The sequence below is a fragment of the Scyliorhinus canicula genome, chromosome 1, assembly GCF_902713615.1.
Source record: "Scyliorhinus canicula chromosome 1, sScyCan1.1, whole genome shotgun sequence".
Taxonomy (NCBI): Eukaryota; Metazoa; Chordata; class Chondrichthyes; order Carcharhiniformes; family Scyliorhinidae; genus Scyliorhinus; species Scyliorhinus canicula.
The window spans coordinates 260,104,697-260,125,157 of record NC_052146.1 but is presented as its reverse complement, the minus strand read 5'-3'; the positions used below and the strand labels follow the sequence as shown (position 1 = coordinate 260,125,157).

The 20,461-nt window shown below is 43.0% G+C and overlaps 1 protein-coding gene across 3 annotated transcripts in view; it reads right to left on the bottom strand.

Moving 5' to 3' along the window:
* Window positions 1-3,279: 3,279 nt before the first annotated feature.
* The window catches only part of mark1 (MAP/microtubule affinity-regulating kinase 1), a 238,545-nt gene continuing 221,363 nt past the window's right edge, over window positions 3,280-20,461 (bottom strand). For 2 of the 3 annotated variants that reach the window (XM_038812032.1, XM_038812040.1), the window contains exons 17-18: window positions 15,913-15,957; window positions 3,280-5,010 (exon numbers count right to left, since the gene is read on the bottom strand). In XM_038812032.1, coding sequence (XP_038667960.1) covers window positions 4,656-5,010; window positions 15,913-15,957 — 400 coding nt within the window. In that variant the 3' untranslated portion in view covers window positions 3,280-4,655. The remainder of the gene's footprint in view (window positions 5,011-15,912; window positions 15,958-20,461) is intronic. The other variant, XM_038812042.1, reaches the window with a different exon arrangement.

Below are 20,461 nucleotides of genomic sequence, written 5' to 3'. Positions count from 1 at the left end.
CTACCCCATCAACTTCTCCCACATTCTCGCCACATACACAGCAGCCTCCGCACCTTCAGATACCCCAACAATCCTCACATTTTGTCTCCTGGAGCGGTTCTCCAGCCTCTCCTGAGCCTCTTCTGGCTTTCTTGCATCACTCCCAACTCTGCTGCCTACGATCCCATCTACTCTCCCACCGCCTCTTCCACTTTCTGAATTGCCCGGCCCTGGGACTCCAGCCTCTGCTCGACTCACTCAATCACAGATCTCAGCAGCTCCACCACCGTGGCCAGGTCTTCCAGGGCCTCGTCCCTCTGCTGCTGGAACTTGTTCAAGAACTCTACCAGCTGCTCCGTCAACCACTGGATGGGCAGCGTGCCCCCCTTGCACTCCACCATCTTTACCTGTGGCGCACCATGTAAACTCTCCTGCTCCAAATGCTTTCTTTTTCGTAGTGCTCCTCGTCCGCTGATCCATGCACCAGCCACACCAGAGGAGCATTACCTTCCCTGGGTATTCCTGCACCTTTTTTCCCTCAAATGCTACACCCTTCAGGTGGGGAAGGACCAAAAAACCCGTGTTGGGGAGCCAAATGTGCGACCACTCACTCTATGGCTGCCACTGGAAGTCCTCCAACTAAATCATTGTTTGCAACACCCGATCGATTTAACAACCCCAAGCATCCCACTTTTTCCCCCATGACAGTTTCCTATAATAGGTGCCTTCCCATCTACTCCCTTCCCACTGCCTAGGCCCCTAAACACACTTTCTCCAAGTGAGGCAACAGTTTTCTTGTACTTTCAGTTTTAGTATATTGCAATTGCTGCTTATGATGTGATCTGCCACATCAACACACGTGTTGGTGGTAAGAGAGTGGGAATGCGTATGGAAAGAAAGAAAACATTTGACCAGATGCAGTTTGAATAGCAGCTGGCTGGTTGCAACATGAAGGGAAAAGATAGAAATTAGACCAAGACTGAACCAGCAAAAGCACAGAGCAAGATGGAGGCAGAGCTTATGGCCGGATACTATTGAACTCCATGTTGAATCCAAAAGGTTGGAATTCAAAGTCAAAAGCTGTTCCTCCAGCTTGTGTTAAGTTTCATTGGAAGACTGCAACAGGGCATGGGAAGAAAAGGTGGAGAATTAAAATGACAACTAGGATCATACTTGTGGACTGAATGGAGGTGTTCCATCAAGCAGCCGGAGTCTGCATTTGGTCTGCCCAATGTACAGGAGACCACACTGTGAGCAATGAATACAATATGCTAAATTGAAATAAGTGCAAGTAAATCACTATTTTACTTGAAAGTTTTTGGGTGCTTGGATGGTGAGAAGGAAGAGGATAAAGGATAGGTGTTTCATTTCTGATGCTTGTATCGAAAGGGAAGGACGATTGGAGGTAGCTGAGGAGTGGACCAGAATGTGGATTTTACAGCCCCTCCCATTAGCAGGATCTTCAATGGAGTTGGGGGTGGGGGAAGAATCCGTTGGTTGAAGAAAAAGGAAGACATATCAGAAGCACTAGTATGGGAGGTTGCATTGTCTGAACAAATATGATAGAGCTGGTGAAACTGGGAGAATAGAATAAAGGTCTTACAGGAAGTGGAGTGCGAGGATGTTCAGTTAAGGGAACTGTGGGAGTCTCGTGAATATTAGGTGACAGCCTCCGTCTCCATTTCTGGAGATAGACTTCCAAGAAGGGAAATAAAATATAGATATCCCAGTTCAAATGGATGATTATATTCAACTAATGACTGAAAACAGATATGATCAACAGAACAATGTTTGGATTATTGTAAAGCTGAGAAATTCCCATTGTAAAACCTGTTTGAAGAGCTTGTTAATGCGACAATGGTGTGTGTTTAGTATGAACAGAAATGAGGAGGCTTACAACAAGTATCTTTTATTTTTATTCGTTTGTGGTCTGTGGGCATCACTGACTAGGCTAGTATTTATTGCCCATCTCCAACTGCCCTTGAGAAGGTGGTGGTGAGCTGCCTTCTTAAACCACTGCATCCGCATGGTGTAAATGAACCCATAGTGCTGTTAGCAATTTTAGGGACCTGCATTTTCATAGTATCTGTAACACAGTAAAATGTCCCAAAGTGCTTCACAGAAGTGTTGTCAGACAGAATTTGGCATCAAGATATTGGGACAGATGACCGGAACCATGGTCAGAAATATTGTCTTAATGAAAACCTTAAGAGATGAGAGAGGTAAAGATGGAGCTACTTAGCAGATAGGCATCTGAAGGCAACAACGCCAATATCTGGGTTGAAGGAAATTGAGAATACACAAGAGGCCAGAGTTGGAGGAACACAAGTGAGGTGCGGCTATGGAGGGATTTCAACGCAAGGATCAGGATTATAAATGTATGCATTTGTGGACTGGGATCCTGTGTAAGTCAGCAAACACAGGGCTGATAGGTGAATGGGGCTTTCTTTCCTGGTGAGTTTTGGACGAGTTGCAATTGGCGGAGGGTGGCAGATGGTAGAGCACTACTGTAGTATAATCATGTCCGGAGATTTAACAGGACAACGGATCAGTGTTCTAGCAGAAGGTTGACTAAGGTAAAGGCGAACATAGGCAATATTATAGAGGAGAAAATAGATGGCATTGACTGGGCCGGAAGCTCTACTCAGGAGTGTTGTCAGTTTGGCTCAGTCTCAAGCAGTTGAAGAAAATAGAAATGGAATCTCTGATGACTAATTTGAGACACCATCTTTAATGTTAGTAACAAGGAGATAGCCTCATTAACTGGGATCATTCTTAAATTATTTCACACATCAGCAAATGTATTGAAAGCAAACATTGATCTTTTAAACTTAAAAATAAGATCTGTTGCATAATAAACAACACAATCGACAAAACTATGGCACCTGTTAAAAAAGAAAACCATTCTTGCTATCAATTCTTTTTGTCCTTTCAGGTTAGCTGTGTCCTGTAGCATGACTACAAAACATGCCGTTCCTCACAGTCACATTATATTAGGGCGGTGTGTTTTAGGTCTTCATGTCATATTTGTTGTATCATTATATTTATATAATGATATTTTCACATCAAAGACGTAGAATATTTCTTTGAGAACATTTTCACAAAATAAGTACAAATACATTTTTCACATCTCTTGTACAGCAAAACAAGTTGTAAAGAAAGAAGAAAACCAGCATAAAAGTGAGAGGAAATGTAAAAAGCAGAGAACCGTTTGGTGCTATCTTACATCAAAATCAAATGATCTGAAAAATGTATTTACTCTAAAGGGTAAAAAAAAAATGAAATAAAACTTATGCCATGTTCAGATCATTTCAAGTTTGTTTTAATATTGTGCACCAGTGAAAATGTACTCATGTACCTTGCACTGAACTCCTCTCAATTAACATCAAGGGGGGAGGGGCAAGTACAACTTTCCAAGCATCTTCTAAGGCAACAAAATCAACGTCATTCTGAAACACAACCGCCAAAGGAAAGAAGCTACATCACATAATATTTACAATCTAAAGCTTCAATCATATGCTGCTGTATGTTTATGCAACCATACAAAGATTTAGTTCACCTTCTGATGATCAGGGTTCCAGATCTGATCACAGCATGTGCATTGACAAGATTTTGATTATTTTTCTAAATCTCCACAAGAGTGCAGGCAGGATCAAATGCTAATATTACAATAATTACAACATAAAATACAATTGCACAATTAACCTACATGGTTAATTTGGTACAAAACAAGTATTAAATGTACCAGTACTAGTGGTTTTACATAGTACATCACTAGTTTTAAAGGAAAAAAACTCCTTTAATTGGTGAAGGCCTAATAATTAAAATGCTGCACATTACAGGTATACTGTCCTGGAATAAATACAAGAAATCTGGTAAACTATTCAGCACAGGTGATTACAGTGGAATAGGAAATTATACAACCACTTAACATGTGAGCATTACCATTTTATTATACAAGTTGGAAAATGAACTTGATAGATACTTGTAGCTTCATACAGCACTAAAGGAAAAAAAAAGAGGGCCATCTTCCTCAAAGATGAATGTCAATTCCTGAGACAATATTCCCAAAAGCTGTTTTGTGCTATTAATGAAAATATTATAGTATGGAGGGAAGAGCACTGGGCACCTAGGCAACACATTTGAAAGATCATAATGGCTTTTTTTTTTGGTGGAGTTAGGGGAAAGGGAAGGTTTGATTCCAATAACAATGAAGTCAAAAATTCTCATCTAACACCCAGAGATGTAGTTAGTGTTAAAGAACTTCAAAAGCTCATAAACACACTTCTTGGAACATTAATATGGGCATTTCTGTACATAAATCAGGACACAGCTATACAATACCTGTAGATGATAGGTATTATTCTTTATTGTACAACTATATGAACATAAGCTGTGACAATGCTCAATATACTTACCTGTACATGTGGAAGTAAGATCACAATTTTTAAAAGCTAATTCACAATAAGCCATACAGACCTGGGTTTTACAATTTAGAATCACAATGTATATAACCTTATTGCGACGGAAATTTCTAACCGTTTAATTTATTTGGATATGAGGAATTGGGTTCAGTGGCCAAACTCACGCACATTAGCAATAATACCAGTACATTCAAGAGTGAACTGTACATCACACAAAAAAAACTTCCCTGATCCCATAATTACAGTTTTTCTTTACAACTTTAGCTCATTTGCAATTTTGGATGCAATGTTCTTGAATGCTATAGATGTCCCAGATATTCGCTTAAAGCGGACACCATTTAGTGACAAACGTGGCAGCTTGCAGACTTCCATTTCCCACTGGACTAAGTTGTCCTGCCGAGCGTCCCCATGAACACAGAACAAGAGGAACCTTTCCCTTTGCTCATAGTCACAGTTATTGGCGTCCAGCACCTTTCGGATCTCTCGCATCATATCATTGGGATCCATTGAACTTGTTGTCTTCATGCTCCATGTGAACCTCAAAGACCTTGGTTTTGCATCTTTATAGTCATCCCTTTCTCTGTCCTTTGCTTCTCCTGGCACACTTCTGAAAATAGAAAAAGTCCATGCAGAATATTATAGAAACTACATTTAGGATTCATGGTCTGTATTTACAACCATGGCATACATTACAGTGCTAAATAAACTTGTTCTAAATACAATGAAAATCCCAGAAATACTTTGAATCCTTAATTATGCAAATTTGCAACATCTTCTACACTGTAGGATACAACCATCAGCATTTTCTAGCTAAAACACAGTTAATTTGAAAAAAGCCGTGCTAAAGCAGTGTGATTCTTTAATTACATTCTGTTCATTCCTCCCCATTTTCCACAAAGAACTATTGAAATCCTAAGGCTTGAAAACAAGTATTAAATAGTGCTGCACTGTAGATTTTGATGGACTATAGATGGGGTGCAATTATCTCCACAACCTGCAGTAGATGTTTCAATCATCAGGTATCGGTCTTTGCGATGGAGAAGGAAGTTTAAAGACAAGTAAGTTTGTCGAAGGACACACATCTATAGCATGTTTAGAAAATTAATATAGCGCTCCAGATAACAGTAGACTAACACTGGAAACAAGTAAGTGAAGATAGATTGGTTTTACAGTATTTCAACTACTGGTAGTCATTTCTCAAATTAACTTTTAAAACAGTATTTTTGGACCAAGCATTAAGTTATGCAACAAATAACTTTAGTGGCTTCCAGCTTCAGAATATAAAACATACAGGACAAATCAACGACCAAATATAAAACCCCTTTGTTATTCCTGTAATTTTCTACCTAAAATTCTCTGTACCTCACCCAAGTAATCCTTCCTGGGAGGGCAAATGTACAAAATATACAAAAAGTTTTGCACTGTGAAATATTGAACCAGCATGATCCTCATAATCAGGAACAGGGTAAGTGACTTCAAAGGAATTCCCAGACCATAAAAATCAAAGATTCATCTAGCTCACTTTCTACCACCTGGATAGGGTGAATGACACTACGCTAGTGGAGGTGTTAACTAATACAAAGAACAATGAACAATACAGCACAGGAACAGGCCCTTAGGCCCTCCAAGCCTGTACCAGTCATGATACCATCCTTGGCCAAAACCCTTAGCACTTCCTAGTGCCGTATCCCTCTATACCCATCCGATCCATACATTTGTCGAGATGCCCTTTGAACGCCGTTAATGTATCTGCTTCCACATCCTCCCCCGCCAACACTTTCCAGGCTCTCACCTCTGCGTAAAAGTCCTGCCTCGCACATCTCCTCTAAACTGTGCTCACGGACCTTAAACCTATGCCCCCTAGTGACTGACCTCTCCACCCTGGGAAAGTGGGCCTGCCCATCCACTCTATCCATGCCTCTCATAATCTTGTAGACCTCGAGCAGGTCACTCCTCAACCTCCGTCGTTCTAATGAAAACAGTCTGAGTCTATTCAGCCTCTCCGCATAGCTAACACTCCCAGACCAGGCAACATCCTGGTAAACCTCCTCTGCACAACAATCAATCTCAGACCTAGAAATAGGGCGAGGGAGCCAAAGTTATTATTTTGGGGGGAAAAAAATCTAATTTCCATTTCCTAGTAATTAAACAGCTTTCCATTGTGAAAATGATCATGTAACAACATGAATGTGAATATGGATGATATGTCCAACAAAACATAGATACAAATTTTTTTTAAATTTCAATGAACAACCTGCTGTAGTATAATGGAGTGTGTTGGAGTAGTCCCACAAAAAGTGAACTGTAATAGTCTGTGGTGTCTATTTGTACTCATACACTCAGGTCGTGGAGAAAGCAGCATGGAAAGCAGTTAGTGTAAGGGACTGTTCACATAACTGTTAATATGTTACAATAAAGTTAGTGTTTGCAGTTGACAGTCTTCAGGATTTTTCTGAAACTACTCAAACACAAAACACAATAACTTACTTATGACAGAGAGGAGAGAGAGAGAGGAAAGAGAGAGAGAGAGAGAAGAGTGAGGAGAGAGAGAGAGAGAGAGAGAGAGAGAAAGAACGAGAACGAATGAGAATAGTAATGGTGGCAAGCAGATGAAGATAGAAAAATCTCTACTTCTACTAGGGCAGCATGGTAGCATGGTCATGCAGTGAAGCCAGGCTCTGAGCAGTTCACTACACTTTTGTATGCAATGGGTGATCAATCTTCACAAGAACACGAGGAGCATGCAAAGTTTAATAAAGGTAGCCAGAGACGCTACGAAAATATCAACGCATTTATTATGATCTGTACCAATTAGCAGAACACCAGGGGCGCGATTCTCCCAAAACGGGAGAAATCGTAAGGGCTAGCAGCCCGACCCCGTAAGCTCCGGCATCACGGGCTTAACGAATTTCGTTAAGCCCGCTTGCCGGAGTTAGCGCCGGCTGACGCGTCATATGACGTCAGCTGCGCATGCGCGGATTGGAAGACTCCAACCCGCGCATGCGCGGATGACGTCATCGCGTATTTGCGCGAAACCCGCGCATGCGCGGGCCGGGATGCCCCTCAGCCGCCCCGCGAATGGATACTGCGGGGCGGCGGAAGGAGAAATAGTGCGCGGGCATCGGGCCCGCTGCCCACGATCGGTGCCCACCGATCGCGGGCCCATGGCACCCTTGGCACGGCCGTGGTACTGCCGTGCCAATCGGTGCCATGGTTATAAAAAGCGAGTTGTTCCCGCCGTTTTTACGAACGGCCAGACCAGGTGTGTTTGCCGTTCGTAAAAACAGCGTAAAGGGCTGGGACTTCGGCCCATCTATCAGCTGTGAATCGCTGCCGGCCAGCGATTCATGTCGGGAGTTGGGCGGGGGGGGGGGGGGGGGGGGGGGGGAGAATAGCGGGGGGGCGGGAAAAATGTCGGGAAGGCCCTCCCGCTATTCTCCGACCCGTCGTGGGGGGCGGAGAATCGCGTCCCAGGAGTACAGTAACCTGAAAGAGGAGCTAAATCATGAAGGAATAGTTGTTGGAGAAGTGGATGATTTGCAGACCAGAGATGACGTGACACTGGCAAAGGAGTTTCAATTAAGTAAACAAATCAATTTCAGGAGGCAAAACTGATCAGTCGTCAGAGGAGAGAGAGACAGCCTGAATCCCAAATTAACAGATACAGTTGAATTCCAAAAACGTGGAGGTTAGGTGGATTGGCCATGATAAATTGCCCTTAGTGTCCAAAAAAATTGTAGCCATGATGTGGAGATGCCGGCGTTGGACTGGGGGGGGGGGGGAGCACAGTAAGAAGTCTTACAACACCAGGCTAAAGTCCAACAGGTTTGTTTCAAACACGAGCTTTCGGAGCACTGCTCCTTCCTCCATTCACCTGAGGAAGGAGCAGTACTCCGAAAGCTTGTGCTTGAAACAAACCTGTTGGACTTTAACCTGGTGTTGTAAGACTTCTTACTGTGCCCAAAAGATTGGGAGGATTTAGGGGGATAAGGTGGAAGTGAGAGCTTAAGTGGGTCGGTGCAGACAAGATGGGCCGTATGGCCTCCTTCTGCACTGTATGTTCTATGTTCATGTTCTATGTTCAATTCGTCAGACATAACATAGGGAAAATAAAGAGACAGAGTGACAAAGCAATTAATGGCAGCAGCCCAGTCTAGCTGTTGCTGGTGATGATGTGTTTATACATGGGTCCACCCAAGCTGAACATGACATGAGAGTGGGGGCAGGGCGCAGAGAACTGCGAGAGGCAGGATTGATACTCAACAATGAGTATAAGTTTTCACAGTCAACAATCATGTTTCTTGGTCATATAGTGAGTGCGCCAGGGAGAAATAGATTGATCCCCTGACGACCAGAGGTGAAAAGAATTTCCAGCTCCAAGGAGCATTGGAGAATGACAAAAGTTCATGTGAATGGTGAATCAAGTGGTAAAATTTCAAAAATACTTAACAGAGCTCAACGCGCCCTACGTCAATTGTTATGTCAAGCCACTGGACGCGAATCAGTGGTAATAAATCAAAGTCTGCTTTCGGGCATGTTTTGCGGGGTGTTTCTTGGCGGCTGCAGCGCTGAGATTCATCCTACGATACACCGGCCCTTTGCAGTTTTATTTGGGCCCAGGGAGTTTTTCCCCCATCGAGGTCACAGGCCACAGGTAAGCTTTTTTCCTGCACTGGCGAGGTGGCTCCTCGCAGATCGGCGTGACATTTTGAATGGTAGCCCAGATTTCCACACCTCCCCCCCCCCCCCCCCCCCCACCCTTTCAGGCCAAACCCCCCAGCCCCACTTTCAGGACACCCTCCTCTTCATCCCCCAACCTTTTCTTGCCCTCTCGAACCCTCCCCCCCTCCCCTCACATGGGCAAGGCCCCTCCCACCCCCCAGGCCTGACCGCTGGCAGTGCCAATCTGGCACCCAGGCACCTTGACAGTGCCTGGTAGTGTGACCAGGTGGCCCTGCCGGCACACCCCAGTGGCCCTGCCAGGGTACTACCCTGTCCTGTCCCGACCACCCAGGGGCTCGAATGGCCTGCGAGATTTCCCGGTGACGGCCGGCGTGAACAGCTGGTAAATTCCACCCCAGATTGCCCAGACGGAACAGGGAGAAACAGAAAAGAGCTTTGATTGTAATTGAGCAGTAGAGTGAAAATCAGAGACCAGAGAGGTCACAATTATCTGTGGAAGTATGGCTAGGGAGATCACATTACCTTAGAACCAGGCTGCCATTGGTACAGCAGTCCCGCTGCCCATTGGCCCAGGCAAGTCATGTGCCTCTCTGCCAATTGGCTGTGGCTAGTCACGTGACTCCCCGCCGATTGGCCGAGAGGATGGTTATAAAAGCTCGTACCATGCGGCAGTCGGCCTTTCCTTGTATGACCACTGCAGGGCTCACATCTAGCTTATTAAAGCCTAATATTTGAATCCTCTCTACGACTCGTGTCAGATTGATGGTAGATGATTATCAGAAATGAAAGAAGACAATGAAGCAGGTTATCCTGAACCAACAGCAGAATTAGAAGGCCTTAATTCCTACAAACGAGAGGACAGCGAGAAACACTAGACTGGTGAAGACACCACACTGTTCATCAGTGTAAGAGAAGATGAGAACATCAAAAAGAGAGGCAGGAGAAAGAAGAACATAAGAAAACAGACATTTACTCAAGACAGCAAAAAGAGGCTACATTTCCTACAAGACTTCATGAGGCTGAAATATTCAGAATGACTAGGAGACTGAAATATTGGGTTTCCAGGAATGCCTGAGAGCACTGAAACCTGACCAGAAACTTTTTTGTGGGGGGGGGGGGGGGGGGGGGGGAGAGAGAGAGAGAGAGAGAGAGAGAGAGAAGAAAGAGACCAGAGGGGAGAGATGCCCCACAAAGGGTTAACATGAATAGTCTGTGAAGTAACATATACTCCTGTGATCTGAGAGTCTTGGAGAAAGTAGCATGGAAAGGAATACAAGGGCGTGTTCTCATAACTGTAAATATGTTACAATAAAGTAGAGTGTTTGCAGCTGGCAGTCTTTGGGACTTACTGAAGCAAATCCAACCCAACAGCACGATAATATACCTGCCAGAGAGAGATTGACGTCACAATTTCATTATACCATTTTTGGGTCTCCAAGGTCAAGAGACATGTCAAGACTATTAATAATATAACTAACCGGTCCTTATGACAATAATTCCAAGCCCTAAATGACCGAGGATAGATAAATTGACATTGTAAATCCAGCAATAAACTTCAATAGAAAGGCTCACAGTGAGGTTGCAATTTCTTCGGTTTTGTCGAAGCAAATGCGGCAGTGACACAAATTGCACAATAGTCTGTGGAGAATCAGAATTTTATAGCATACGCTCCTCTTCGCCACGAAGTGCTGGACGTTTGAGAAACTTTTTAATGGAGGGCACCATAAACTTGCCATTACTTTTCCAGCAGTTTCTGTGACAAAGTACAGTGCATCTCCAAACTCGAAAGGGTTTTGTAGAGCAACACAAGTCACATTTTGGCCACATGCACAGATGAAGAAACATGCATCGGAATTATATTCCTAGAAGTTAACACAACACTTTAAATCCAGTCATTTATCAAATCTCTCCAGCCAGAAAGGAGAAATCCTGAATTTTAGAGCCAAATGGATTTGCTTCAGTAAATCCCAAAGACTGCCAGCTGCAAACACTCTACTTTATTGTAACATATTTACAGTTATGAGAACACGCCCTTATATTCCTTTCCATGCTGCTTTCTCCTAGGCTCTCAGATCACAGGAGTATATGTCACTTCACAGACTGTTCAAGTTAACCCTTTGTGGGACATCTCTCCCCTCCGGTCTCTCTCTTTCTTCCCCCCCCCAAAAGTTTCTGGTCAGATTTCAGTGCTCTCAGGCATTCCTGGAAACCCAATATTTCAGTCTCCTAGACATTCTCCATATTTCAGCCTCATGAAGTCTTGTAGGAAATGTGGCCTCTTTTTGCTGTCTTGAGTAAATGTAATTTTCTGTTGTTTTCTTATTGTTCTTCTTTCTTCTGCCTCTTTTTAAAAAAATTTTTTTTATTAGGGTATTTGTAATTTTTATAATAACAGCAGCAACATAAACATGGTACATAAAACATTTCCAACCCTATCACGTTCTTTGCACCCCCAAACAATAAAACAATAGCCTAACCATCCGCCAACCCCCCTCCCCCTGGCCAGATTTCTGCCTATGCTAACATTTTAATTTTCTCCGAGAAAGTCAACGACCGGCTGCCACCTCTGGACAAAGCCTAACATTGACCCTCTTAGGGCGAACTGTATTTTCTCGAGACGGAGAAACCCAGCCATGTCACTATCCCAGATCTCTAATTTCAGGGGCTTTGCGTCTCCTCCATATTAACAGTATCCGTCTGCGGGCTACCAGGGAGGCAAAGGCCAGAATGTCATCCTCTCTCGCCCCCTGGACTCCTGGCTTTTCCGACACTCCAAAGATCGCCACCACCTGTGTTTTAAGTACCATGGACACGACATCAGCGAAACCGTGCCAAAATCCTCTAAACTTCGGGCATGCCCAAAACATATGGACATGGTTTGCTGGACCTCGCCAGCACCTCGCACACCTGTCCTCTACCCCAAAGAACTTGCTCATCCGGGCCACTGTCATGTGTGCCCAGTGGACTACCTTAAACTGTATCAGGCTAAGCCTGGCACATGGTGAGGATGTATTAACCCTGCTTAAGGCATTCGCCCACAGACCTGCCTCTATCTCTCCCCCGAGCTCATCTTCCCACTCGCCCTTTAGTTCCTCTATCTGAGTTTTGTCCGACTCCATAAGTTTTGTAGATATCTGATACCTTCCCCTCTCCCATCCATGTTCTGGAAACTACCCTGTCCTGTATCCCCCATGGTGCAGGAGCGGGAAGGTCGGAACCTGCTTTCTCAGAAAATTCCGTACCTGCAGATATCTAACCCATTCCCTACTGGCAGTTCAAATTCCTCCTCCAAATCCTTTAAACTAGGGAAGCTCCCGTCTACAAATAGATCTCCCATCCTCTCGATTCCTACTCTCTGCCATCTCCGAAACCCTCCATCCAGCCTGCCCGACACAAACCGATGGTTATTGTAAATGGGGGCCCAGACCGATGCCCCCTCCGCTCTCCTATATTTCCTCCACTGCCCCCAAACTCTCAGAGGCGCCACTACCACCGGGCTTGTGGAGTTGGGCCGGCGAGAACGGCAAAGGTGCCATTATCAGTGCCCTCAAACTTGTGTTCTTACCCTCTACTCGCTCCCACACAGACGACCCCCCATTACCCACTTCCTAATCATGGCTATATTAGCCGCCCAGTAGTAGTTACAAAAGTTCGGCAGCGCCAACCCACCCTCTCCCTGACTGCGATCGAACAACACTTTCTTCACTCGCGGGGTTTTACCCGCCCACACAAAGCCCGAAATCACCTTATTCACCTGTTTAAAAAAGGCCCCGGGATAAAGATGGGGAGACACTGAAAGACAAATAGAAATCTGGGGAGGACCGTCATTTTCACAGTCTGTACCCTCCCCGCCAGTGACCTTCTGTCATTTTTTGATGTTCTCATCTTCTCTTACATCGATGAACAATGTGGTGCCTTCACCAATCTACTGTACCTCGCTCTCCTCTCATTTGTAAGGAACAAGATCTAATCCAATTACTATAAACTTGTGGAAACTAGTAATAGTTTTCATAAGGGAATCCACCTTGTTGAAGTTTGAGCTTATGTACTGACAAAAATAAAGTTTCTCCTGGGACCAAGGATAACATTCTGTTGTAATGCGAAGTTTGTAATAAAGAGCAATAAAAAGGTTTTACAGTGTTGCACCTGATACTATAAATTAGAATTAATGCAAACAGCATGGCTAGGATTCAATCTATGACCTATAAAATTTATGAAGAAACCGGGGACAGTAAGATAAAATTTGACATTGCAATGGGAGTACAAGTTCACATCAGTGATTTATCTTACATTTTGAAGGAATCCGAAACATTATTTTGCACTTCAACTGAGGGTACACTTGGGTATTATGCTGTTGCTTGTAAACACTGCTTTGTTCCCATTTTATTTTATTCTTTTTTAAACTCTTTGCATGGGACATGAGCGTCGCTGGCAAGGTTGGCATTTCTGGCCCATCCCTACTTACCCTTGAACTGAGTGGCTTGCTAGGCCATTTCAGAGGGCAGGTAAGAGTCAGCCACATTGCTATGGGTCTGGAGTTAGATGTAGGCCGGACTCTGTAAGGACAGCAGGTTTTCTTCCCTGAACTCATTAAAAGATTAGTTTTTACGTCAATCGACAATAGTCGAGATGGTCACAATTACTGAGACTAGCCTTCAATTCCGCATATACAAATTCAAGTTTTCATGGTTGGATTTGAACCCATGTCACGAGAGCTTTAGCCTGGGCCTTAGGTTTATTTCAGTCTAGATGGAGAGATGGTAGTGTCGTTGTAATGTCACTTGCACTAGTAAATCAATTTATCTGTACAAAAATAAGGCAAGCTCTTAAATGAACCAAAGCATTTTGAAGCACTACCAGTAACAAGCTAGTGTAGATATTTAACAGTCAGTCATTCAGCTGTATGGGGCTGTACGCACCTATCCAAGCATAGCCACAGAATCACCTGCAATGACTTCTCTCCCTGCCCTCCACCATGACCTCTGGTGTCCCCAAAGAACTATCCTTGTCCCTTTTCAAAATACATATTTTCCAAATACATGTTTCCACTTGGTGGCATCATCTGAACACAAGTCACATTCCACGTTCACGCAGCTGAAACCCAGCTCTACCTCACAGTGCCATTACTGACTCATCCACAGTTTCTAAATTGTCTGATTACTTGTTTGGCATCCAGCACTGGAATAAACAAAGATTCTTTCCACTTAAATATTGGGAATACTGTAGTACACAGGTCTGGCCAGAAAGGGTAAATGTGGGACTGAGTACAGCACCCACACAGCAATGTAAGAGAACACATGACCTGCACATAGGGTCAGTGTAGTGTTGGACAGAGCTGTGTGTAGAAGCAAGCATGGAGACAGCTTGGACCTTCACTATACCTATGTATATAGTTTCAATGTAGTTAATAAATACCTACTGTTGAGCAACCTAAGATAACAAAGACCGTAGAAAACTACACCTTTAAGACCAGAGCCATGTTTTTTTAGTCCATGGTAGAATCACTGTCTTCCAGCCACTGACTTCATTCCTCTCCCAAGTGAGGCTGAACCTAACTCTGCAACATCAGTGTTATACTTGACCCGGAGATGAGTTTCCATGTCATTGCCTAACATAAATATAAATAAATTCTAAATAAATTTAATTTTAGAAATATATATATATATATATATATATTCTAAATAAATTTAGAGTGCCCAATTCATTTTTTCCAATTAAGGGGCAATTTAGCGTGGCCAATCCACCTAGCCTGCACATCTTTGGGTTGTGGGGGTGAGTCTGCACGTTCTCCCTATGTGTCATGGGTTTCCTCGGGTGCTCCGGTTTCCTCCTCCTCAGTCCAAAGATGTGCAGTGTTAGGTGGATTGACCATGCTAATTAGTCCAAAATTTGCCTTAGTGTTGGGTTGGGTTATGGGGATAGGGTTGGGGGTGAGGGCTTGTGTAGGGTGCTCTTTCCAAGAGCCGGTGCAGACATCGATGGCCAAATGGCCTCCTTCTGCACTGTAAATTCTATAAAAAGTATATGAAACCCACGCAAACACGGGGAGAATGTGCAAACTCCACACGGACAGCGACCCAGAATCGAACTGGGACTTCGGCGCCACGAGGGAAGCAGTGCTACCACTGTGCCACCGTGGTGCCCCCCGTCCAATTTGTATTTTCAATGGCCATACCTGTTCCCATCTCTTAATCTCCTCCATCCCTCGAACCCTCCCAAGGTACCTGTGGTTCCCCAATTTTTGTTGCAAGCCATGTCGTCAGGCTGCAGAGATTCCCTCCCTAAACCTCTGTCTCCCTTTCTTCCCAAAATACTCCTTAAACCTAACACTTTGACCAAGGTTTTGTTAATTTGCCCTTATACCTCCTTCTGTGGCTTGGTGCTATATTTTGTTTGACATGGCCCCCCGTGAAATACCTTGGGCAGTTTACCACATGAAAGGTGCTGTATAAGTACAAAGAGTAGCTGTTGGTGGTGGCAATAATGGAGGAGAGGCAAGGTGAGCAGAGAACATGGCCAATGCTTGCATCCTTCAAATCCTGTCATTTATCTTCAATTTGCTTGAATGACGCACATTACTGTACAAGTCTGAGCATTATAATCTTAACAAGTGGGTCGTTACTTTACTGAAAACAGTTTTGTTTTAGGTTGACAAAGCACAGTTTCTATAAAATTAAGTGCGAGCGAACATTTTTTACTGTGCGGGAGGGAGGGGAACAATTGAATGATAATTGTTACCCTATATCAATTTGCTATACCCTCTAAAATTTCAACAAGGATAGTTATGCACAAAAACATTGAGACAATATTAGCAGTGGCACCTCACCTTGCAGTGTCAGCTCTGCCACTGCCTTCACCTTCACTTGGGCCCCTCAAAAGCAATCAGAATTAAGGTTCAGTGCAAATAGAGGAAACAAGATAACAAGTTAGAAACATGAAAAAGTCAAGAGAACCTAGATCTTGATTAAATGATACCAAAAAACAATACAACAGTAAAAATGCACAAACCTGAACAGAATCAATTGTTCTGAATAAGATCAACATACAGGTGATTTAATTAGGGCTTCAATCTTACAGATCTTCATTTTGTGTGGACATTCAAAATAAGTCTGGGTATAAATCCAATGACAATCAAAATTATATGCCCAGTGTCCCTTTTTTATACTAATTTGATTAAAGTAAAATATATTTTTCTCCAGAAATGCTTAATGCATTATAAATAGAAAAAACCACTAGCCCTGCTCATGAGCCATACTCTAAACCCCCCATGTCAAAACATTTATTACATATCACTGACACATGGCAGATCTGATTTTTCTCAACAAACGTGACCGACGTTGTCGTCTCAAAAGGCATTAGTTTCTCCCTCTCTTCCCATCTCCCCGCACAAAGTGAAATTGAAGCACACCAGATATATTTACGCATTGTGTCTTTTCCATCTCTATGTGACAAATATAGAAACGACACTCACTTAATGAGTCAAGACAGTTGCAATTTCTCTAGCACACCATACAGCTAGTACCCCTTACCTCCACTTAAGTCCTTCATTCTTGGCCTCACCTCCCTCTTTAATCTACAATGGACTTTTCAAATTTTCTCCATTGCTAAAATTGTTTCCAACAAATTGAGTTCCGCCTTTTATGCCTAATATCACCCTCCGCCCAATTCTTCAACTTAACGTAAAGCCCAACTTCATCCAAGAGTTGTGTACTACTCCATAGCCGAACTGAATCTACAATTATCTTTCTTGCTTTTCCTTGGGAGCTTAAAAGTGTTATATCTCTGGCTTCAGGGTTCAAATCTTCTTCAATTTTAACCTTCATATATTTTACTCAGGCTACTAGAGTTATTGCGGCTGAAAGCTTTTTATATTCTTCAATGTGTAGTAATTCTTCTCAGCTCTCCATTCAAATCAAAACTCATCACGTTATCTTCTATTCGTAAGTTCATTTTCTCCAGAATCTAAAAAGCGGAGAACTCCATGACTACCAATTTATCCTTTGAGAATCTGCAGACTTTTACAGCAGAAACACTGACAGTGCCAAACCACTAGTTCTTCATTGAATTTCATAGAATTTACAGTGCAGAAGGAGGTCATTCGGCCCATCGAGTCTGCACCGGCTCCTGGAAAGAGCACCCTACCTAAGGTCAACACCTCCACCCTATCCCCATAGCCCCACCCAACACTAAGGGTCATTTTGGTCACTAAGGGTAATTTATCATGGCCAATCCATCTAACCTGCACATCTTTGGACTGTGGGAGGAAACTGGAGCACCCGGAGGAAACCCACGCACTCACGGGAGGATGTGCAGACTCTGCACAGACAGTGACCCAAGCCGGAGTCGAACCTGGGACCCTGGAGCTGTGAAGCGATTGTGCTATTCACAATGCTACCATGCTGCCCTTATATTGACCTGATATTAGGCTGAGTATTTTCGATTTGAATGGTGCCCTGCACTAGATGCTTCAGATTTTGACCATGGAGTTTTTTTAAAATCGCAGATATTACTTGAAAATACTATTTTCACTCTGATACGGAATCATTATCAGTCCCCTGCGATATGCCATAGCTCTTGATACTCTGGCAATTCCTGTTTTACTGAGTAATGCATTGTATATATTTTTTAAAGCACAGGTATTAAAAGGCTATTAAAAAGGCAGATCAGGAATCCTCACATTTGTTACTTTTAAAATGCATACTAGATAAATGCAAAAAGCAGCAATAAATGAGTTATAGAGTTCTTAGCCGTTTCTGTCAAGCGTCTGTTCTGAACTATGAGTTAACCTGTGGACTGTTTCTCTGCTCTGGAACAACTTGAATCCTGGAGTCAATTCCTTGTAATTTCATTCAACGAAAACACTAGGCAGACCAGACAATTATTTCCGTAATCTTGCCAATATTCCTTCTTAAATCAAGACCAAAAAAGTATAGATTATTCATGTTACCTTTGGGGCATTTCTCGAGCAGGATGTCTGCACTTTGTACCTAAAAACCAGACATTGCACTCCAAAAATCAACTCTTCGTGGACAGTTTAACTGCATTATAATATTTACTATATAAATGAAACTATTTCAATGGACTTTGAATCACAATTGATCAAAGAATGGCCTCAGCAGTCACTGCTGCGACAGTCCTGGCCTTTGAACTGGAAGAGCTTGGTCACAGTGATCAGTCCAAGAAAGGCTGAACACAGAGAAAGAGCATAGGGGAGGGGGATAGCAGAGGGTGCAAGGAGATTGAGTCATCACATGCTTTTTTAACCCAATTCTGTCACCTAATACTGTAATTATCCTGTACATTATTTAATGGCAGTGTTTGTGGGAAAGGTTTGTTGAATAAAGCAAAGCTGGATCATCTGACTGCTTTCATTTGCGGAGATTTGTCTTTTGTTCTGGAATAAAAGAGATTCACATGACTGAATTTGGTAAGGAAATAAAAGCAAGTGATGTAGGATAATCCGGAGGAAAAGATGGTGCCAACTGGTTAGTACAGTCCCTGCCACTCCCTCAAGAAACAATGACAAAAATAAGACAAAATATTATTGTTGGAAGCAGTTATTCCCAGTTAGTTTTGGTTCACAAATCAAAATATACAACTTTTCTATTCATTGTAATTCTTCTATATTTGTTCATCTGCTGTGGGTGTTACCAACAAGACCAGCACTTATTGCTCATCCCTAATGGCCCTCGGGAAGGTGGTGGTGAACCGCCTTCTTGAACCTCTGCAGTCTGTGCGACGTAGGACGTCCACAATGCTGCTGGGTAGAGTTTCAGGATTTATGAAGAAAAACATCTTCCTTTTGGAGGGTAACATATCAGCGACAGTTTATGAATTATTTAGGTGCTGATCAGCAAATGTCTCAGCTTCAGTTAATAAATCTCATTTGATAAAATTGTTGTAGGAAAATCGACAATGTACCACAGATCATACTCCTTTATAAATTTGATGTTTTAAATGATGACTTTCAGAAAACATTTTAAACATGTAAACACCTGGACTGACTTTATTTTCTCATCTTTCTGATTGGCTATCATCTCCCCATTGTAGCAAGTCTTTGGCTCAGTGGTGGCAGTCCTGATTCTGAGCCAGAAGATGGAGGGTTCAAACCATGCTAAAGACGGTCCTGCCAAGTATAGACCAAAGCTTTGGCTCTAGATCCTGCTTTTTTTTTTTTTAAATTTAGAGTACCCAATTCATTTTTTCCAATTGAGGGGCAATTTAGCGTGACCAATCTACCTACCCTGCACATCTTGGCGTTTGTGGGGGTGAGACCCACGCAAATATGGGAAGAATGTACAAACTCCACATGGGCAGTGACCCGGGGCAGGGATCGAAACTGCCGCCCCTAGATTCTGGGTTAACACCCAGTGAGACACTTGCATCTGGTCACTATAGGAGCTCCCATGTCCCCGACCACCATATTGTGCAACTTAAGAGAGTCTATCGAATCCCCCTGCTTTAGAACATGGACTATATTACTGACTGGTATATAGCTGTGGATGGAGCATTAATAGGCTGACACGGCAAGATATACATCCGCCCGAGAGAATTATCATGTAAGGATTCTATGAGCAGGATCATACAAGATCAACAACCACACTTCTGATTGTTATTATACTTTGAACAATGAATCATGAACAATCTACTTTGGGTTAAAAAAAAAAAATCAATGTTTGCAGTTTCTCATGAGTGAAAGTCAAAATCTAAATATCTCTCTCTGTGATCTATTTATAGAATATGTTGGTTGACTCACTGACAAACATCTGCTCTCTCGACTAGGGTTAACATGCCATGAGGAGAGCTAAGAATTGGGATGCAAGAAACATCTCATTAGAAAAAAACTAAGGGAAAGATAGGGTCGTACAGAAGAAAAAAAATGCCCTGCAACGGTAAGTCTCCTGACTACGCAAGTTTGACTAATGTATTCAGATTCACAAGGTATTTGGATATTTGCTCTAAAGCAGAACAAGTAAAAGCTTGTTGAACCAGCAACAAAAGGCTGCCTCCCCCCGCCCCGCCAGCCAATGCCAAGAAATCCTTTCTTTTGCTTAAAAAACCCTTTTTCTAAAACTGATGATTTAATTGATAAATCTATGCTGAGTACCATCCAGCCTCATTAAAATATTGCATTTCAAGTACCAGTTCAAAGGAATGATTTGAATAGTCTAAAAATGACAACTCGTCGACTTCCAGTGATGGGGGTGTGCTGAGTAATCGCACATCAGGTGGCTCTCCTCCGCAAGACAGGAAAATAGGCACCTTTGACCGAATTTAGCCCGCAAAATCGGACTAAAACATCCCCTCAACTTCAACGATAATACAGAGGAAAATGCCAGGAAGCAGCAGTTCAAGAGGCCACAGGGACACCAGGA